Source organism: Oncorhynchus masou, chromosome 31 (assembly GCF_036934945.1).
Source record: "Oncorhynchus masou masou isolate Uvic2021 chromosome 31, UVic_Omas_1.1, whole genome shotgun sequence".
Classification (NCBI taxonomy): Eukaryota; Metazoa; Chordata; class Actinopteri; order Salmoniformes; family Salmonidae; genus Oncorhynchus; species Oncorhynchus masou.
The window spans coordinates 100436287-100458380 of record NC_088242.1 but is presented as its reverse complement, the minus strand read 5'-3'; the positions used below and the strand labels follow the sequence as shown (position 1 = coordinate 100458380).

Genomic DNA, 22094 nt, shown 5'->3' with positions numbered 1-22094 from the left:
GTTGGATGTAGAGCTTTCCTTTAGGGTTATCTCATTCCAGATAAATACCAAGTACAACCTGTCCACTGACCGTTGGATGTAGAGCTTTCCTTTAGGGTTATCTCATTCCAGATAAATACCAAGTACATCCTGTCCACTGACCGTTGGATGTAGAGCTTTCCTTTAGGGTTATCTCATTCCAGATAAATACCAAGTACATCCTGTCCACTGACATAGAGCTTTCCTTTAGGGTTATCTCATTCCAGGTAAATACCAAGTACATCCTGTCCACTGACATAGAGCTTTCCTTTAGGGTTATCTCATTCCAGGTAAATACCAAGTACATCCTGTCCACTGACATAGAGCTTTCCTTTAGGGTTATCTCATTCCAGATAAATACCAAGTACATCCTGTCCACTGACGTAGAGCTTTCCTTTAGGGTTATCTCATTCCAGATAAATACCAAGTACATCCTGTCCACTGACCGTTGGATGTAGAGCTTTCCTTTAGGGCTATCTCATTCCAGGTAAATACCAAGTACATCCTGTCCACTGACCGTTGGATGTAGAGCTTTCCTTTAGGCTTATCTCATTCCAGATAAATACCAAGTACATCCTGTCCACTGACGTAGAGCTTTCCTTTAGGGTTATCTCATTCCAGATAAATACCAAGTACATCCTTACCACTGACATAGAGCTTTCCTTTAGGGTTATCTCATTCCAGGTAAATACCAAGTACATCCTGTCCACTGACATAGAGCTTTCCTTTAGGGTTATCTCATTCCAGATAAATACCAAGTACATCCTGTCCACAGACCGTTGGATGTAGAGCTTTCCTTTAGGGTTATCTCATTCTCGATAAATACCAAGTACATCCTGTCCACAGACCGTTGGATGTAGAGCTTTCCTTTAGGGTTATCTCATTCCAGATAAATACCAAGTACATCCTGTCCACTGACGTAGAGCTTTCCTTTAGGGTTATCTCATTCCAGATAAATAACAAGTACATCCTGTCCACTGACCGTTGGATGTAGAGCTTTCCTTTAGGGTTATCTCATTCCAGATAAATACCAAGTACAACCTGTCCACAGACCGTTGGATGTAGAGCTTTCCTTTAGGGTTATCTCATTCCAGATAAATACCAAGTACATCCTGTCCACTGGATGTAAAGCTTTCCTTTAGGGTTATCTCATTCCAGATAAATACCAAGTACATCCTGTCCACTGACGTAGAGCTTTCCTTTAGGGTTATCTCATTCCAGATAAATACCAAGTACATCCTGTCCACTGACGTAGAGCTTTCCTTTAGGGTTATCTCATTCCAGATAAATACCAAGTACATCCTGTCCACTGACGTAGAGCTTTCCTTTAGGGTTATCTCATTCCAGATAAATACCAAGTACATCCTGTCCACTGACGTAGAGCTTTCCTTTAGGGTTATCTCATTCCAGATAAATACCAAGTACAACCTGTCCACAGACCGTTGGATGTAGAGCTTTCCTTTAGGCTTATCTCATTCCAGATAAATACCAAGTACATCCTGTCCACTGACCGTTGGATGTAGAGCTTTCCTTTAGGGTTATCTCATTCCAGATAAATACCAAGTACATCCTGTCCACTGACGTAGAGCTTTCCTTTAGGGTTATCTCATTCCAGATAAATACCAAAGTACATCCTGTCCAGTGACGTAGAGCTTTCCTTTAGGGTTATCTCATTCCAGATAAATACCAAGTACATCCTGTCCACAGACCGTTGGATGTAGAGCTTTCCTTTAGGGTTATCTCATTCCAGATAAATACCAAGTACATCCTGTCCACTGACGTAGAGCTTTCCTTTAGGGTTATCTCATTCCAGATAAATACCAAGTACATCCTGTCCACTGACGTAGAGCTTTCCTTTAGGGTTATCTCATTCCAGATAAATACCAAGTACAACCTGTCCACAGACCGTTGGATGTAGAGCTTTCCTTTAGGGTTATCTCATTCCAGATAAATACCAAGTACATCCTGTCCACTGACCGTTGGATGTAGAGCTTTCCTTTAGGGTTATCTCATTCCAGATAAATACCAAGTACATCCTGTCCACTGACGTAGAGCTTTCCTTTAGGGTTATCTCATTCCAGATAAATACCAAAGTACATCCTCTCCAGTGACGTAGAGCTTTCCTTTAGGGTTATCTCATTCCAGATAAATACCAAGTACATCCTGTCCACTGACGTAGAGCTTTCCTTTAGGGTTATCTCATTCCAGATAAATACCAAGTACAACCTGTCCACAGACCGTTGGATGTAGAGCTTTCCTTTAGGGTTATCTCATTCCAGATAAATACCAAGTACATCCTGTCCACTGACCATTGGATGTAGAGCTTTCCTTTAGGGTTATCTCATTCCAGATAAATACCAAGTACATCCTGTCCACAGACCGTTGGATGTAGAGCTTTCCTTTAGGGTTATCTCATTCTAGATAAATACCAAGTACATCCTGTCCACAGACCGTTGGATGTAGAGCTTTCCTTTAGGGTTATCTCATTCCAGATAAATGTTTACTCGGTCACTCATCCAGATAGTTTTTTATTTTACCTTTATTTAACTAGTCAAATCAGTTAACTTCTTGAAACTCCCCATCCCGGATCCGGGTTTGTGACTAAAGCCTCAGGCTCATTAGCATAACGCAACGTTAACGATTTAGCCAATAACCCAAAGCAAAATCACCTCAAATATATTGAACTACACAGCTGAAAATCGCAAATAAAATGAAAATAATGCGTCTGCTCTCAAGCTTAGCCTTTTCTTAACAACACTATCATCTCAGATTTTCAAAATATGCTTTTGAACCATAGAAATTGACTAATTTGTGTAAGAGTATGCAAAGCTAGCATAGCATTTTGAGTAGCATTTAGCACGCAACATTTTCACAAAAACCAGATAACCAAATAAATAAAATCATTTACCTTTGAAGAGCTTCTGATGTTTTCAATGAGGAGACTCTGTTACATACCAAATGCGCAGTTTTTCCTGAAAGCGTCTGTGTGTAGGAGAAATCGTTCTGTTTTCTACATTGCGTCTGGCTACCGAAACGAACCGAAAATTCAGTCACCTACAACGTAAAACGTTTTCCGGATTAACTACATAATATCGACCAAAACATGGCAAACGTTGTTTGGAGTCAATCCTCAAGGTGTTTTTTCACATATCTCTTCATTGATATATCGTTCGTGGAAGCTTGCTTTCCTCTCTGTATCGCATGGAAAAATACTGGCAGGTGACTTTTGCGCACCAATTTCGGCGCAGGACACCGGGCGGACACCTGGTAAATGTGGTCTCTTATGGTCAATCTTCCAATGTTCTGCCCACAAATATGTCACAATGCTGCAGACACCTTGGGAAAACGACAGAAAGGGTTGACTCACTCCTCTCGCATTCACAGCCATATAAGGAGACAATGGAAAACAGAGCCTCAAAAATCCTTGTCATTTCCTGGATGCCATCTCATCTTGGTTTTGCCTGAAGCTCACGTTCTAGGGCACGCACAGAGAATATCTTGGTATTTCTGGACACGTCAGAGTGTTTTCTTTCGAATGGTATCAATTATATGCATAGTCGAGCATCTTTTTGTGACAAAATATCTTGTTTAAAACGGGAACGTTTTTCATCCAAAAATGAAATAGCACCCCCATAGATGTAAGAGGTTAAGAACAAATTCTTATTTTCAATGATGGCCTACAGGGGAACCTTGTTCTGGGGTAGAATGAGATATTTTTACCTTGTCAGCTCAGGGATTTGATCTTGCAACCTTTCGCTTACTAGTCCAACGCTCTAACCACTAGGCTACCCTGCCGCCAGATGATGTAATCCTGATTACTAACTTTGATCCGTTTCACCAGGCGGTAATCCGAGTCCACCGACCCTATATAAACTCAACTCTCTCTCTCTCACACACACACACACACACACACACACACACACACACACACACCCTACACCCTGGGGACCAGTGGCATTGATTGGCGGTCCAACCCGATCAGAGCTTTATGTCACAGTATGATGGAAGTAAACTTTGATCATTACGATGTAGCTACATTGACAAAACATTAGGAACACCTGCTCTTTCCATGACAGACTGACCAGGTGAATCCAGGTGAAAGATATGATCCCTTATTGATGTCACTTGTTAAATCCACTTCAATCAGTGTAGATGAAGGGGAGGAGACGGGTTAAAGAAGGATTTTTAAGCTTTGAGACAATTACACATGGATTGTGTGTCATTCAGAGGGTGAATAGCAAGATAAAATATTTCAGTGCCTTTAGAACAGGGTATGGTAGTAGGTGCCAGGTGCACCGGTTTGTGTGTGTCAAGAACTGCAGCGTTGCTGGGTTTTTCACACTCAACTGTTTCTTGTGTGTATCAAGAATGGTCCACCACCCAAAGGACATCCAGCCAACTTGACACAACTGTGGGAAGCATTGGAGTCAACATGGGCCAGCAACCATGTGGAGCGCTGGACACCCCGTAGAGTCAACATGGTCCAGCATCCCTGTGGAGCGCTGGACACCCCGTAGAGTCAACATGAACATGCATCCCTGTGGAGCGCTGGACACCCCATAGTCAACATGGTCCAGCATCCCTGTGGAGCGCTGGACACCCCGTAGAGTCAACATGGGCCAGCATCCCTGTGGAGCGCTGGACACCCCGTAGAGTCAACATGGTCCAGCATCCCTGTGGAGCGCTGGACACCCCGTAGAGTCAACATGGGCCAGCAACCATGTGGAGCGCTGGACACCCCGTAGAGTCAACATGGGCCAGCAACCATGTGGAGCGCTGGACACCCCGTAGAGTCAACATGGACATGCATCCCTGTGGAGCGCTGGACACCCCGTAGAGTCAACATGGACATGCATCCCTGTGGAGCGCTGGACACCCTGTAGAGTCAACATGGACATGCATCCCTGTGGAGCGCTGGACACCCCGTAGAGTCAACATGGACATGCATCCCTGTGGAGCGCTGGACACCCCGTAGAGTCAACATGGAAATGCATCCATGTGGAGCGCTGGACACCCCGTAGAGTCAACATGGACATGCATCCCTGTGGAGCGCTGGACACCCCGTAGAGTCAACATGGTCCAGCATCCCTGTGGAGCGCTGGACACCCCGTAAAGTCAACATGGACATGCATCCATGTGGAGCGCTGGACACCCCGTAGAGTCAACATGGACATGCATCCCTGTGGAGCGCTGGACACCCCGTAGAGTCAACATGGACCAGCATCCCTGTGGAGCGCTGGACACCCCGTAGAGTCAACATTGACATGCATCCATGTGGAGCGCTGGACACCCCGTAGAGTCAACATGGACATGCATCCATGTGGAGCGCTGGACACCCCGTAGAGTCCATGCCCCGACAAATGGAGGCTATTCTGAAGGCAAAAAAGTGTTCAACTCAGTGTACATCGACTGTTGCTTTCTCCGTACGAACAGTGTTAAAGCTGTCCTGTGTGTGTAACACAGTACAGCTGGTTTGTATGTCAGCTTTGTATGATTAATCCAGCAGCTGTCTGTCTTAGACATACTCATCCGAACAATATGGAGCTCTGACTAGCCCTCCTCTAACCATTCTCTAACCCTCCTCTGGGGCGGCAGGGTAGCCTAGTGGTTAGAGCGTTTGACTAGTAACCGGAAGGTTGCGAGTTCAAACCCCCGAGCCGACAAGGTACAAATCTGTCGTTCTGCCCCTGAACAGGCAGTCAACCCACTGTTCCCAGGCCGTCATTGAAAATAAGAATTTGTTCTTAACTAACTTGCCTGGTAAAATAAAAAAAACCCTCCTCTAACCCTCCACTAACACTCTAAGCCCTCCTCTAACCCTCCTCTTACTCTCTAACCCTCCTCTAACCCTCCTCTTACTCTCTAACCCTCCTCTAACCCTCCTCTAACCCTTCTCTGACACCCATCTAGCTCTCTAACCCTCCTCTAACCCTCCTCTAACTCTCCTCTGACCCCCCTCGAACCCCCCTCGAACTCTCCTCGAACTCTCCTCGAACCCCCCTCTAACCCTCCGTTCATGTCTTTGATTGATTGATTGAATGAATAGAGGAACAATCAAATGTATTTATATAGCCCTTCTTACATCAGCTGATATCTCAAAGTGCTGTACAGAAACCCAGTCTAAAACCCCAAACAGCAGGCAATGCAGGTGTAGAAGCATGGTGGTTAGGAAAAACTCCCTAGAAAGGCCAAAACCTAGGAAGAAACCTAGAGAGGAACCAGACTATGAGGGGTGGCCAGTCTTCTTCTGGCTGTGCCGGGTGGAGATTATAACAGAACATGGCCAAGATGTTCAAATGTTCATAGATGACCAGCATGGTCAGATAATAATAATCACAGTAGTTGTAGAGGGTGCAACAGGTCAGCACCTCAGGAGTAAATGTCAGTTGGCTTTTATAGCCAAACTCTTCATGTCTCTGTTCCCATCTTCCAGAACCATGAGCAGCTGAGAGACGACGACTCCGCCCTGATCCTGGATGACGATGACACGGCCATCACGGCTAAAGGAGCGTCCAGTGGAGGGGCGGACGCGGGGGGCTGGGGGGTCAACGGGAAGAGGAGCAGCAGCACAACTGAAGAGGCACTAGAGAGAGAGATGGACCAGGAATTCCTGTCCCGCAGCACACGCCTCGTCTTTCCCATCGAAGACCACGCCTGAGCCCTACACCATGACCCCATGAACCCTCGCCCTCCAGCCCACACACACACCAGACTATGGGAGTAGAATATGAGAGTGAGGGTTGGAGGAAAGGGTGTGGTTTAAAACAGGGCTGATATTAGATGGCATTTCTTCCCGGTATGGGACCTCCTGTGTATGCACCCAAAACAATAAATTGCAGCTAAACTGGCATAGGAGTCTGCAATAGGTTTGGCCTTTTCTCTGCTAATAGTCAACATAGAACAACATCATAGCAGCCCATTCACAGGCCTCTGCTACATCATAACAGCCCATTCACAGGCCTCTGCTACATCATAATAACAGCCCATTCACAGGCCTCTGCTACATCATAACAGCCCATTCACAGGCCTCTGCTACATCATAATAACAGCCCATTCACAGGCCTCTGCTACATCATAATAACAGCCCATTCACAGGCCTCTGCTACATCATAATAACAGCCCATTCATAGGCCTCTGCTACATCATAATAACAGCCCATTCACAGGCCTCTGCTACATCATAATAACAGCCCATTCACAGGCCTCTGCTACATCATAATAACAGCCCATTCACAGGCCTCTGCTACATCATAATAACAGCCCATTCACAGGCCTCTGCTACATCATAATAACAGCCCATTCACAGGCCTCTGCTACATAATATCAGCCCATTCACAGGCCTCTGCTACATCATAACAACAGCCCATTCACAGGCCTCTGCTACATCATAACAACAGCCCATTCACAGGCCTCTGCTACATCATAACAACAGCCCATTCACAGGCCTCTGCTACATCATAATAACAGCCCATTCACAGGCCTCTGCTACATCATAATAACAGCCCATTCACAGGCCTCTGCGACATCATAATAACAGCCCATTCACAGGCCTCTGCTACATCATAACAGCCCATTCACAGGCCTCTGCTACATCATAATAACAGCCCATTCACAGGCCTCTGCTACATCATAATAACAGCCCATTCACAGGCCTCTGCTACATAATAACAGCCCATTCACAGGCCTCTGCTACATCATAGCAGCCCATTCACAGGCCTCTGCTACATCATAGCAGCCCATTCACAGGCCTCTGCTACATCATAATAACAGCCCATTCACAGGCCTCTGCTACATCATCATAACAGCCCATTCACAGGCCTCTGCTACATCATAATAACAGCCCATTCACAGGCCTCTGCTACATAATAACAGCCCATTCACAGGCCTCTGCTACATCATAGCAGCCCATTCACAGGCCTCTGCTACATCATAGCAGCCCATTCACAGGCCTCTGCTACATCATAGCAGCCCATTCACAGGCCTCTGCTACATCATAACAGCCCATTCACAGGCCTCTGCTACATCATAATAACAGCCCATTCACAGGCCTCTGCTACATAATAACAGCCCATTCACAGGCCTCTGCTACATCATAATAACAGCCCATTCACAGGCCTCTGCTAAATCTTAACAGCCCATTCACAGGCCTCTGCTACATCATAATAACAGCCCATTCACAGGCCTCTGCTACATCATAATAACAGCCCATTCACAGGCCTCTGCTACATAATAACAGCCCATTCACAGGCCTCTGCTACATCATAACAGCCCATTCACAGGCCTCTGCTACATCATAGCAGCCCATTCACAGGCCTCTGCTACATCATAGCAGCCCATTCACAGGCCTCTGCTACATCATAATAACATCCCATTCACAGGCCTCTGCTACATCATAATAACAGCCCATTCACAGGCCTCTGCTACATCATCATAACAGCCCATTCACAGGCCTCTGCTACATCATAATAGCAGCCCATTCATAGGCCTCTGCTACATCATAATAACAGCCCATTCACAGGCCTCTGCTACATCATAACAGCCCATTCACAGGCCTCTGCTACATCATAATAACAGCCCATTCACAGGCCTCTGCTACATCATAGCAGCCCATTCACAGGCCTCTGCTACATCATAATAACAGCCCATTCACAGGCCTCTGCTACATCATAACAGCAGCCCATTCACAGGCCTCTGCTACATCATAATAACAGCCCATTCACAGGCCTCTGCTACATCATAACAGCCCATTCACAGGCCTCTGCTACATCATCATAACAGCCCATTCACAGGCCTCTGCTACATCATAACAGCAGCCCATTCACAGGCCTCTGCTACATCATAATAACAGCCCATTCACAGGCCTCTGCTACATCATAATAACAGCCCATTCACAGGCCTCTGCTACATCATAGCAGCCCATTCACAGGCCTCTGCTACATCATAATAACAGCCCATTCACAGGCCTCTGCTACATCATAATAACAGCCCATTCACAGGCCTCTGCTACATCATAATAACAGCCCATTCATAGGCCTCTGCTACATCATAGCAGCCCATTCACAGGCCTCTGCTACATCATAACAGCCCATTCACAGGCCTCTGCTACATCATAACAGCCCATTCACAGGCCTCTGCTACATCATAATAACAGCCCATTCACAGGCCTCTGCTACATCATAGCAGCCCATTCACAGGCCTCTGCTACATCATCATAACGGCCCATTCACAGGCCTCTGCTACATCATAATAGCAGCCCATTCACAGGCCTCTGCTACATCATAACAGCCCATTCACAGGCCTCTGCTACATCATAGCAGCCCATTCACAGGCCTCTGCTACATCATCATAACGGCCCATTCACAGGCCTCTGCTACATCATAATAGCAGCCCATTCACAGGCCTCTGCTACATCATCATAGCAGCCCATTCACAGGCCTCTGCTACATCATAATAACAGCCCATTCACAGGCCTCTGCTACATCATAATAACAGCCCATTCATAGGCCTCTGCTACATCATAGCAGCCCATTCACAGGCCTCTGCTACATCATAATAACAGCCCATTCACAGGCCTCTGCTACATCATAATAGCAGCCCATTCACAGGCCTCTGCTACATCATAATAGCAGCCCATTCACAGGCCTCTGCTACATCATAATAACAGCCCATTCACAGGCCTCTGCTACATCATAATAGCAGCCCAATCACAGGCCTCTGCTACATCATAATAGCCCATTCACAGGCCTCTGCTACATCATAATAGCAGCCCATTCACAGGCCTCTGCTACATCATAATAGCAGCCCATTCACAGGCCTCTGCTACATCATAGCAGCCCATTCACAGGCCTCTGCTACATCATAGCAGCCCATTCACAGGCCTCTGCTACATCATAATAACAGCCCATTCACAGGCCTCTGCTACATCATAATAACAGCCCATTCATAGGCCTCTGCTACATCATAATAACAGCCCATTCACAGGCCTCTGCTACATCATAATAACAGCCCATTCACAGGCCTCTGCTACATCATAATAACAGCCCATTCATAGGCCTCTGCTACATCATAATAACAGCCCATTCACAGGCCTCTGCTACATCATAGCAGCCCATTCACAGGCCTCTGCTACATCATAACAGCCCATTCACAGGCCTCTGCTACATCATAATAACAGCCCATTCACAGGCCTCTGCTACATAATAGCAGCCCATTCACAGGCCTCTGCTACATAATAACAGCCCATTCACATGCCTCTGCTACATCATAACAGCCCATTCACAGGCCTCTGCTACATCATAGCATCCCATTCACAGGCCTCTGCTACATCATAATAACAGCCCATTCACAGGCCTCTGCTACATCATAATAGCAGCCCATTCACAGGCCTCTGCTACATCATAACAGCCCATTCACAGGCCTCTGCTACATCATAACAGCCCATTCACAGGCCTCTGCTACATCATCATAACAGCCCATTCACAGGCCTCTGCTACATCATAATAACAGCCCATTCACAGGCCTCTGCTACATCATAATAACAGCCCATTCATAGGCCTCTGCTACATCATAATAACAGCCCATTCACAGGCCTCTGCTACATCATAACAGCCCATTCACAGGCCTCTGCTACATCATAATAACAGCCCATTCACAGGCCTCTGCTACATCATAATAGCATCCCATTCACAGGCCTCTGCTACATCATAATAACCGCCCATTCATAGGCCTCTGCTACATCATAATAACAGCCCATTCACAGGCCTCTGCTACATCATAACAGCCCATTCACAGGCCTCTGCTACATCATAATAACAGCCCATTCACAGGCCTCTGCTACATCATAGCAGCCCATTCACAGGCCTCTGCTACATCATAATAACAGCCCATTCACAGGCCTCTGCTACATCATAATAACAGCCCATTCACAGGCCTCTGCTACATCATAGCAGCCCATTCACAGGCCTCTGCTACATCATAATAACAGCCCATTCACAGGCCTCTGCTACATCATAATAACAGCCCATTCACAGGCCTCTGCTACATCATAATAACAGCCCATTCACAGGCCTCTGCTACATCATAGCAGCCCATTCACAGGCCTCTGCTACATCATAATAACAGCCCATTGACAGGCCTCTGCTACATCATAATAACAGCCCATTCACAGGCCTCTGCTACATCATAATAACAGCCCATTCACAGGCCTCTGCTACATCATAGCAGCCCATTCACAGGCCTCTGCTACATCATAACAGCAGCCCATTCACAGGCCTCTGCTACATCATAATAACAGCCCATTCACAGGCCTCTGCTACATCATAATAACAGCCCATTCACAGGCCTCTGCTACATCATAATAACATCCCATTCACAGGCCTCTGCTACATCATAATAACAGCCCATTCATAGGCCTCTGCTACATCATAATAACAGCCCATTCACAGGCCTCTGCTACATCATAATAACAGCCCATTCACAGGCCTCTGCTACATCATAATAACAGCCCATTCACAGGCCTCTGCTACATCATAATAACAGCCCATTCACAGGCCTCTGCTACATCATAATAACAGCCCATTCACAGGCCTCTGCTACATCATAACAGCCCATTCACAGGCCTCTGCTACATCATAATAACAGCCCATTCACAGGCCTCTGCTACATCATAGCAGCCCATTCACAGGCCTCTGCTACATCATAATAACAGCCCATTCACAGGCCTCTGCTACATCATAATAACAGCCCATTCACAGGCCTCTGCTACATCATAATAACAGCCCATTCACAGGCCTCTGCTACATCATAGCAGCCCATTCACAGGCCTCTGCTACATCATAGCAGCCCATTCACAGGCCTCTGCTACATCATAATAACAGCCCATTCACAGGCCTCTGCTACATCATAATAACAGCCCATTCACAGGCCTCTGCTACATCATAGCAGCCCATTCACAGGCCTCTGCTACATCATAATAACAGCCCATTCACAGGCCTCTGCTACATCATAATAACAGCCCATTCACAGGCCTCTGCTACATCATAGCAGCCCATTCACAGGCCTCTGCTACATCATAATAACAGCCCATTCACAGGCCTCTGCTACATCATAACAGCAGCCCATTCACAGGCCTCTGCTAAATCATAGCAGCAGCCCATTCACAGGCCTCTGCTACATCATAATAACAGCCCATTCACAGGCCTCTGCTACATCATAGCAGCCCATTCACAGGCCTCTGCTACATCATAATAACAGCCCATTCACAGGCCTCTGCTACATCATAATAACAGCCCATTCACAGGCCTCTGCTACATCATAATAACAGCCCATTCACAGGCCTCTGCTACATCATAGCAGCCCATTCACAGGCCTCTGCTACATCATAACAGCCCATTCACAGGCCTCTGCTACATCATAATAACAGCCCATTCACAGGCCTCTGCTACATCATAATAACAGCCCATTCACAGGCCTCTGCTACATCATAATAACAGCCCATTCATAGGCCTCTGCTACATCATAATAACAGCCCATTCACAGGCCTCTGCTACATCATAATAACAGCCCATTCACAGGCCTCTGCTACATCATAACAGCCCATTCACAGGCCTCTGCTACATCATAATAACAGCCCATTCACAGGCCTCTGCTACATCATAACAGCCCATTCACAGGCCTCTGCTACATCATCATAACAGCCCATTCACAGGCCTCTGCTACATCATAATAACAGCCCATTCACAGGCCTCTGCTACATCATAATAACAGCCCATTCACAGGCCTCTGCTACATCATAATAACAGCCCATTCACAGGCCTCTGCTACATCATAATAACAGCCCATTCACAGGCCTCTGCTACATCATAATAACAGCCCATTCACAGGCCTCTGCTACATCATAACAGCCCATTCACAGGCCTCTGCTACATCATAATAACAGCCCATTCACAGGCCTCTGCTACATCATAATAACAGCCCATTCACAGGCCTCTGCTACATCATAATAACAGCCCATTCACAGGCCTCTGCTACATCATAATAACAGCCCATTCACAGGCCTCTGCTACATCATAATAACAGCCCATTCACAGGCCTCTGCTACATCATAATAACAGCCCATTCACAGGCCTCTGCTACATCATAACAGCCCATTCACAGGCCTCTGCTACATCATAGCAGCCCATTCACAGGCCTCTGCTACATCATAGCAGCCCATTCACAGGCCTCTGCTACATCATAGCAGCCCATTCACAGGCCTCTGCTACATCATAATAACAGCCCATTCACAGGCCTCTGCTACATCATAGCAGCCCATTCACAGGCCTCTGCTACATCATAGCAGCCCATTCATAGGCCTCTGCTACATCATAATAACAGCCCATTCACAGGCCTCTGCTACATCATAATAACAGCCCATTCACAGGCCTCTGCTACATCATCATAACAGCCCATTCACAGGCCTCTGCTACATCATAGCAGCCCATTCATAGGCCTCTGCTACATCATCATAACAGCCCATTCACAGGCCTCTGCTACATCATAGCAGCCCATTCATAGGCCTCTGCTACATCATAATAACAGCCCATTCACAGGCCTCTGCTACATCATAGCAGCCCATTCACAGGCCTCTGCTACATCATAGCAGCCCATTCACAGGCCTCTGCTACATCATAATAACAGCCCATTCACAGGCCTCTGCTACATCATAACAGCCCATTCACAGGCCTCTGCTACATCATAATAACAGCCCATTCACAGGCCTCTGCTACATCATAATAACAGCCCATTCACAGGCCTCTGCTACATCATAGCAGCCCATTCACAGGCCTCTGCTACATCATCATAGCAGCCCATTCACAGGCCTCTGCTACATCATCATAGCAGCCCATTCACAGGCCTCTGCTACATCATAATAGCAGCCCATTCACATGCCTCTGCTACATCATAACAGCCCATTCACAGGCCTCTGCTACATCATCATAGCAGCCCATTCACAGGCCTCTGCTACATCATAATAACAGCCCATTCACAGGCCTCTGCTACATCATAACAGCCCATTCACAGGCCTCTGCTACATCATCATAACAGCCCATTCACAGGCCTCTGCTACATCATAATAACAGCCCATTCACAGGCCTCTGCTACATCATAATAACAGCCCATTCACAGGCCTCTGCTACATCATAATAACAGCCCATTCACAGGCCTCTGCTACATCATAATAACAGCCCATTCACAGGCCTCTGCTACATCATAATAACAGCCCATTCACAGGCCTCTGCTACATCATAATAACAGCCCATTCACAGGCCTCTGCTACATCATAATAACAGCCCATGCATAGGCCTCTGCTACATCATAATAACAGCCCATTCACAGGCCTCTGCTACATCATAATAACAGCCCATTCACAGGCCTCTGCTACATCATAATAGCAGCCCATTCACAGGCCTCTGCTACATCATCATAACAGCCCATTCACAGGCCTCTGCTACATCATAGCAGCCCATTCACAGGCCTCTGCTACATCATCATAGCAGCCCATTCACAGGCCTCTGCTACATCATCATAGCAGCCCATTCACAGGCCTCTGCTACATCATAATAGCAGCCCATTCACAGGCCTCTGCTACATCATAATAACAGCCCATTCACAGGCCTCTGCTACATCATAGCAGCCCATTCACAGGCCTCTGCTACATCATAATAACAGCCCATTCACAGGCTTCTGCTACATCATAATAGCAGCCCATTCATAGGCCTCTGCTACATCATAATAACAGCCCATTCACAGGCCTCTGCTACATCATAACAGCCCATTCACAGGCCTCTGCTACATCATAATAACAGCCCATTCACAGGCCTCTGCTACATCATAATAACAGCCCATTCACAGGCTTCTGCTACATCATAATAACAGCCCATTCACATGCCTCTGCTACATCATAGCAGCCCATTCACAGGCCTCTGCTACATCATAATAACAGCCCATTCACAGGCCTCTGCTACATCATAATAACAGCCCATTCACAGGCTTCTGCTACATCATAATAACAGCCCATTCACAGGCCTCTGCTACATCATAATAACAGCCCATTCACAGGCCTCTGCTACATCATAATAACAGCCCATTCACAGGCCTCTGCTACATCATAACAGCCCATTCATAGGCCTCTGCTACATCATAATAACAGCCCATTCACAGGCCTCTGCTACATCATAACAGCCCATTCACAGGCCTCTGCTACATCATAATAACAGCCCATTCACAGGCCTCTGCTACATCATAATAACAGCCCATTCACAGGCCTCTGCTACATCATAGCAGCCCATTCACAGGCCTCTGCTACATCATAGCAGCCCATTCATAGGCCTCTGCTACATCATAATAACAGCCCATTCATAGGCCTCTGCTACATCATAATAACAGCCCATTCACAGGCCTCTGCTACATCATAGCAGCCCATTCACAGGCCTCTGCTACATCATAGCAGCCCATTCACAGGCCTCTGCTACATCATAGCAGCCCATTCACAGGCCTCTGCTACATCATAACAGCCCATTCACAGGCCTCTGCTACATCATAACAGCCCATTCACAGGCCTCTGCTACATCATAATAACAGCCCATTCACAGGCCTCTGCTACATCATAACAGCCCATTCACAGGCCTCTGCTACATCATAATAACAGCCCATTCACAGGCCTCTGCTACATCATAACAGCCCATTCACAGGCCTCTGCTACATCATAACAGCCCATTCACAGGCCTCTGCTACATCATAATAACAGCCCATTCACAGGCCTCTGCTACATCATAACAGCCCATTCACAGGCCTCTGCTACATCATAGCAGCCCATTCACAGGCCTCTGCTACATCATAATAACAGCCCATTCACAGGCCTCTGCTACATCATAATAACAGCCCATTCACAGGCCTCTGCTACATCATAGCAGCCCATTCACAGGCCTCTGCTACATCATAACAGCCCATTCACAGGCCTCTGCTACATCATAATAACAGCCCATTCACAGGCCTCTGCTACATCATAACAGCCCATTCACAGGCCTCTGCTACATCATAATAACAGCCCATTCACAGGCCTCTGCTACATCATAACAGCCCATTCACAGGCCTCTGCTACATCATAACAGCCCATTCACAGGCCTCTGCTACATCATAATAACAGCCCATTCACAGGCCTCTGCTACATCATAACAGCCCATTCACAGGCCTCTGCTACATCATAGCAGCCCATTCACATGCCTCTGCTACATCATAATAACAGCCCATTCACAGGCCTCTGCTACATCATAATAACAGTCCATTCACAGGCCTCTGCTACATCATAGCAGCCCATTCACATGCCTCTGCTACATCATAATAACAGCCCATTCACATGCCTCTGCTACATCATAATAACAGCCCATTCACAGGCCTCTGCTACATCATAGCAGCCCATTCACATGCCTCTGCTACATCATAACAGCAGCCCATTCACAGGCCTCTGCTACATCATAATAACAGCCCATTCACAGGCCTCTGCTACATCATAATAACAGCCCATTCACAGGCCTCTGCTACATCATAGCAGCCCATTCATAGGCCTCTGCTACATCATAATAACAGCCCATTCATAGGCCTCTGCTACATCATAACAGCCCATTCATAGGCCTCTGCTACATCATAACAGCCCATTCATAGGCCTCTGCTACATCATAATAACAGCCCATTCACAGGCCTCTGCTACATCATAGCAGCCCATTCACAGGCCTCTGCTACATCATAGCAGCCCATTCACAGGCCTCTGCTACATCATAGCAGCCCATTCACAGGCCTCTGCTACATCATAGCAGCCCATTCACAGGCCTCTGCTACATCATAACAGCCCATTCACAGGCCTCTGCTACATCATAACAGCCCATTCACAGGCCTCTGCTACATCATAATAACAGCCCATTCACAGGCCTCTGCTACATCATAACAGCCCATTCACAGGCCTCTGCTACATCATAATAACAGCCCATTCACAGGCCTCTGCTACATCATAACAGCCCATTCACAGGCCTCTGCTACATCATAACAGCCCATTCACAGGCCTCTGCTACATCATAATAACAGCCCATTCACAGGCCTCTGCTACATCATAACAGCCCATTCACAGGCCTCTGCTACATCATAGCAGCCCATTCACAGGCCTCTGCTACATCATAATAACAGCCCATTCACAGGCCTCTGCTACATCATAATAACAGCCCATTCACAGGCCTCTGCTACATCATAGCAGCCCATTCACAGGCCTCTGCTACATCATAATAACAGCCCATTCACAGGCCTCTGCTACATCATAACAGCCCATTCACAGGCCTCTGCTACATCATAATAACAGCCCATTCACAGGCCTCTGCTACATCATAACAGCCCATTCACAGGCCTCTGCTACATCATAACAGCCCATTCACAGGCCTCTGCTACATCATAATAACAGCCCATTCACAGGCCTCTGCTACATCATAACAGCCCATTCACAGGCCTCTGCTACATCATAGCAGCCCATTCACATGCCTCTGCTACATCATAATAACAGCCCATTCACAGGCCTCTGCTACATCATAATAACAGCCCATTCACAGGCCTCTGCTACATCATAGCAGCCCATTCACATGCCTCTGCTACATCATAATAACAGCCCATTCACATGCCTCTGCTACATCATAATAACAGCCCATTCACAGGCCTCTGCTACATCATAGCAGCCCATTCACATGCCTCTGCTACATCATAATAACAGCCCATTCACAGGCCTCTGCTACATCATAATAACAGCCCATTCATAGGCCTCTGCTACATCATAATAACAGCCCATTCACAGGCCTCTGTAAACCCATCTGGTATATTATTATATTATCAGCCCAGTGTCAATAACATATCCTAATACATTCACTCTGATTACACTGATAAAATCACCAATGTCTATATTAAATTTGTTTGTATATTTCTTTGTGCATTGATTGGGGAAAAACAGCTTACAATCAAGAGAAAATGTCCTCTGAAAAAGTCTCAAAAGAAAGGTGAATAATGAAAATATAAGTTTCAGGGAAGAATGGACAGAGAAACGGGCCTTGCCATATTTCTCAAATGTCATAACAGTGTGTCTGTCACGACTTCCTCCGAAGTCGGTTCCTCTCCTTGTTCGGGTGGCGGTCGGGTCACCGGTCTTCTAGCCATCGTCAATCCACTTTTCATTTTCCATTTGTTTTGTCTTGTTTTCCCACACACCTGGTTCTCATTCCCTCATTACATGTTGTGTATTTAACCCTCTGTTCCCCCCATGTCTTTGTGTGGGGTTGTTTGCTGTAAGTGCTTGTGCACATGTTGACTGGTGCACGTCGGGTTTTGTATCCATGTTGGTTATTTCTTTATGCCGTTGAAATTAAACTGCTCCGGTTATTACCGAGTTCTGTTCTCCTGCGTCTGACTTCACTGCCACCAGTTACACCCCCCTTTACAGAGTCTTGTTTCACTGCCACCAGTTACACCCCCCTTTACAGAGTCTTGTTTCACTGCCACCAGTTACACACCCCTTTACAGAGTCTTGTTTCACTGCCACCAGTTACACACCCCTTTACAGAGTCTTGTTTCACTGCCACCAGTTACACACCCCTTTACAGAGTCTTGTTTCACTGCCACCGGTTACACACCCCTTTACAGAGTCTTGTTTCACTGCCACCGGTTACACACCCCTTTACAGAGTCTTGTTTCACTGCCACCAGTTACACACCCCTTTACAGAGTCTTGTTTCACTGCCACCGGTTACACACCCCTTTACAGAGTCTTGTTTCACTGCCACCAGTTACACACCCCTTTACAGAGTCTTGTTTCACTGCCACCGGTTACACACCCCTTTACAGAGTCTTGTTTCACTGCCACCGGTTACACACCCCTTTACAGAGTCTTGTTTCACTGCCACCAGTTAAACACCCCTTTACAGAGTCTTGTTTCACTGCCACCAGTTACACACCTCTTTACAGAGTCTTGTTTCACTGCCACCAGTTACACACCCCTTTACAGTCTTGTTTCACTGCCACCGGTTACACACCCCTTTACAGAGTCTTGTTTCACTGCCACCGGTTACACACCCCTTTACAGAGTCTTGTTTCACTGCCACCGGTTACACACCCCTTTACAGAGTCTTGTTTCACTGGCACCGGTTACACACCCCTTTACAGAGTCTTGTTTCACTGCCACCCGTTACACACCCCTTTACAGAGTCTTGTTTCACTGCCACCAGTTACACATCCCTTTACAGAGTCTTGTTTCACTGCCACTGGTTACACACCCTTTACAGAGTCTTGTTTCACTGCCACCAGTTACACACCCTTTACAGAGTCTTGTTTCACTGCCACCAGTTACACACCCCTTTACAGAGTCTTGTTTCACTGCCACCAGTTACACACCCCTTTACAGAGTCTTGTTTCACTGCCACCAGTTACACACCCCTTTACAGAGTCTTGTTTCACTGCCACCGGTTAGACACCCCTCTACAGAGTCTTGTTTCACTGCCACCAGTTACACACCCCTTTACAGAGTCTTGTTTCACTGCCACTGGTTACACACCCCTTTACAGAGTCTTGTTTCACTGCCACCAGTTACACACCCTTTACAGAGTCTTGTTTCACTGCCACCAGTTACACATCCCTTTACAAAGTCTTGTTTCACTGCCACTGGTTACACACCCCTTTACAGAGTCTTGTTTCACTGCCACCAGTTACACACCCTTTACAGAGTCTTGTTTCACTGCCACCAGTTACACACCCCTTTACAGAGTCTTGTTTCACTGCCACCAGTTACACACCCCTTTACAGAGTCTTGTTTCACTGCCACCAGTTACACACCCCTTTACAGAGTCTTGTTTCACTGCCACCAGTTACACACCCCTTTACAGAGTCTTGTTTCACTGCCACCAGTTACACACCCCTTCACAGAGTCTTGTTTCACTGCCACCGGTTACACACCCCTTTACACAGTCTTGTTTCACTGCAACACACCCCTTTACAGAGACTTGTTTCACTGCCACCAGTTACACACCCCTTTACAAAGTCTTGTTTCACTGCCACCAGTTACACACCCCTTTACAGAGTCTTGTTTCACTGCCACCGGACACACCACTTTACAAAGTCTTGTTTCACTGCCACCAGTTACACACCCCTTTACAGAGTCTTGTTTCACTGCCACCGGTTACACACCCCTTTACAGAGTCTTGTTTCACTGCCACCGGTTACACACCCCTTTACAGAGTCTTGTTTCACTGCCACCAGTTAAACACCCCTTTACAGAGTCTTGTTTCACTGCCACCAGTTACACACCTCTTTACAGAGTCTTGTTTCACTGCCACCAGTTACACACCCCTTTACAGTCTTGTTTCACTGCCACCGGTTACACACCCCTTTACAGAGTCTTGTTTCACTGCCACCGGTTACACACCCCTTTACAGAGTCTTGTTTCACTGCCACCGGTTACACACCCCTTTACAGAGTCTTGTTTCACTGGCACCGGTTACACACCCCTTTACAGAGTCTTGTTTCACTGCCACCCGTTACACACCCCTTTACAGAGTCTTGTTTCACTGCCACCAGTTACACATCCCTTTACAGAGTCTTGTTTCACTGCCACTGGTTACACACCCCTTTACAGAGTCTTGTTTCACTGCCACCAGTTACACACCCTTTACAGAGTCTTGTTTCACTGCCACCAGTTACACACCCCTTTACAGAGTCTTGTTTCACTGCCACCAGTTACACACCCCTTTACAGAGTCTTGTTTCACTGCCACCAGTTACACACCCCTTTACAGAGTCTTGTTTCACTGCCACCGGTTAGACACCCCTCTACAGAGTCTTGTTTCACTGCCACCAGTTACACACCCCTTTACAGAGTCTTGTTTCACTGCCACTGGTTACACACCCCTTTACAGAGTCTTGTTTCACTGCCACCAGTTACACACCCTTTACAGAGTCTTGTTTCACTGCCACCAGTTACACATCCCTTTACAAAGTCTTGTTTCACTGCCACTGGTTACACACCCCTTTACAGAGTCTTGTTTCACTGCCACCAGTTACACACCCTTTACAGAGTCTTGTTTCACTGCCACCAGTTACACACCCCTTTACAGAGTCTTGTTTCACTGCCACCAGTTACACACCCCTTTACAGAGTCTTGTTTCACTGCCACCAGTTACACACCCCTTTACAGAGTCTTGTTTCACTGCCACCAGTTACACACCCCTTTACAGAGTCTTGTTTCACTGCCACCAGTTACACACCCCTTCACAGAGTCTTGTTTCACTGCCACCGGTTACACACCCCTTTACACAGTCTTGTTTCACTGCAACACACCCCTTTACAGAGACTTGTTTCACTGCCACCAGTTACACACCCCTTTACAAAGTCTTGTTTCACTGCCACCAGTTACACACCCCTTTACAGAGTCTTGTTTCACTGCCACCGGACACACCACTTTACAAAGTCTTGTTTCACTGCCACCAGTTACACACCCCTTTACAGAGTCTTGTTTCACTGCCACCAGTTACACACCCCTTTACAGAGTCTTGTTTCACTGCCACCGGTTACACACCCCTTTACAGAGTCTTGTTTCACTGCCACCAGTTAAACACCCCTTTACAGAGTCTTGTTTCACTGCCACCAGTTAAACACCCCTTTACAGAGTCTTGTTTCATTGTAGTCAATTGAAATCAATTAATTAGGTCCTAATCTATGGATTTCACATGACTGGGCAAGGGTACAGGCATGGGTGGTCCTGGGAGGGCCCAGCCAATTAGAATTAGTTTTTCCCCACTCAAGGGCTTCATTACAGACAGAGATACTCCTCATTTTCATCAGCTGTCTGGGTGGCTGGTCTCAGACGATCCAGGTGAAGAAGCTGGATGTGGAGATCCTGGCCTGGTGTGGTTACGCCTGCAGTTGTGAGGCCGGTTGGACCTAATTGCCTGATTCTCTTAAACGATGTTGGAGTTGCTTATGGTAGAGAAGGATTCAATTATCTGGCAACAGCTCTGGTGGAC

General features: G+C 46.9%; 2 protein-coding genes across 2 annotated transcripts in view; both read left to right on the top strand.

Moving 5' to 3' along the window:
• slc9a7 (solute carrier family 9 member 7) overlaps nt 1–6866 on the top strand; it is a 105305-nt gene extending 98439 nt beyond the window's left edge. The window contains exon 16 of the mRNA XM_064952670.1: nt 6452–6866. Within this exon, the coding sequence (XP_064808742.1) occupies nt 6452–6676 (225 nt within the window). The 3' untranslated portion in view covers nt 6677–6866. The remainder of the gene's footprint in view (nt 1–6451) is intronic.
• chst7 (carbohydrate (N-acetylglucosamine 6-O) sulfotransferase 7) overlaps nt 1–22094 on the top strand; it is a 205363-nt gene that overhangs the window by 121790 nt on the left and 61479 nt on the right. The gene's annotated exons all lie outside the window — the stretch shown is intronic.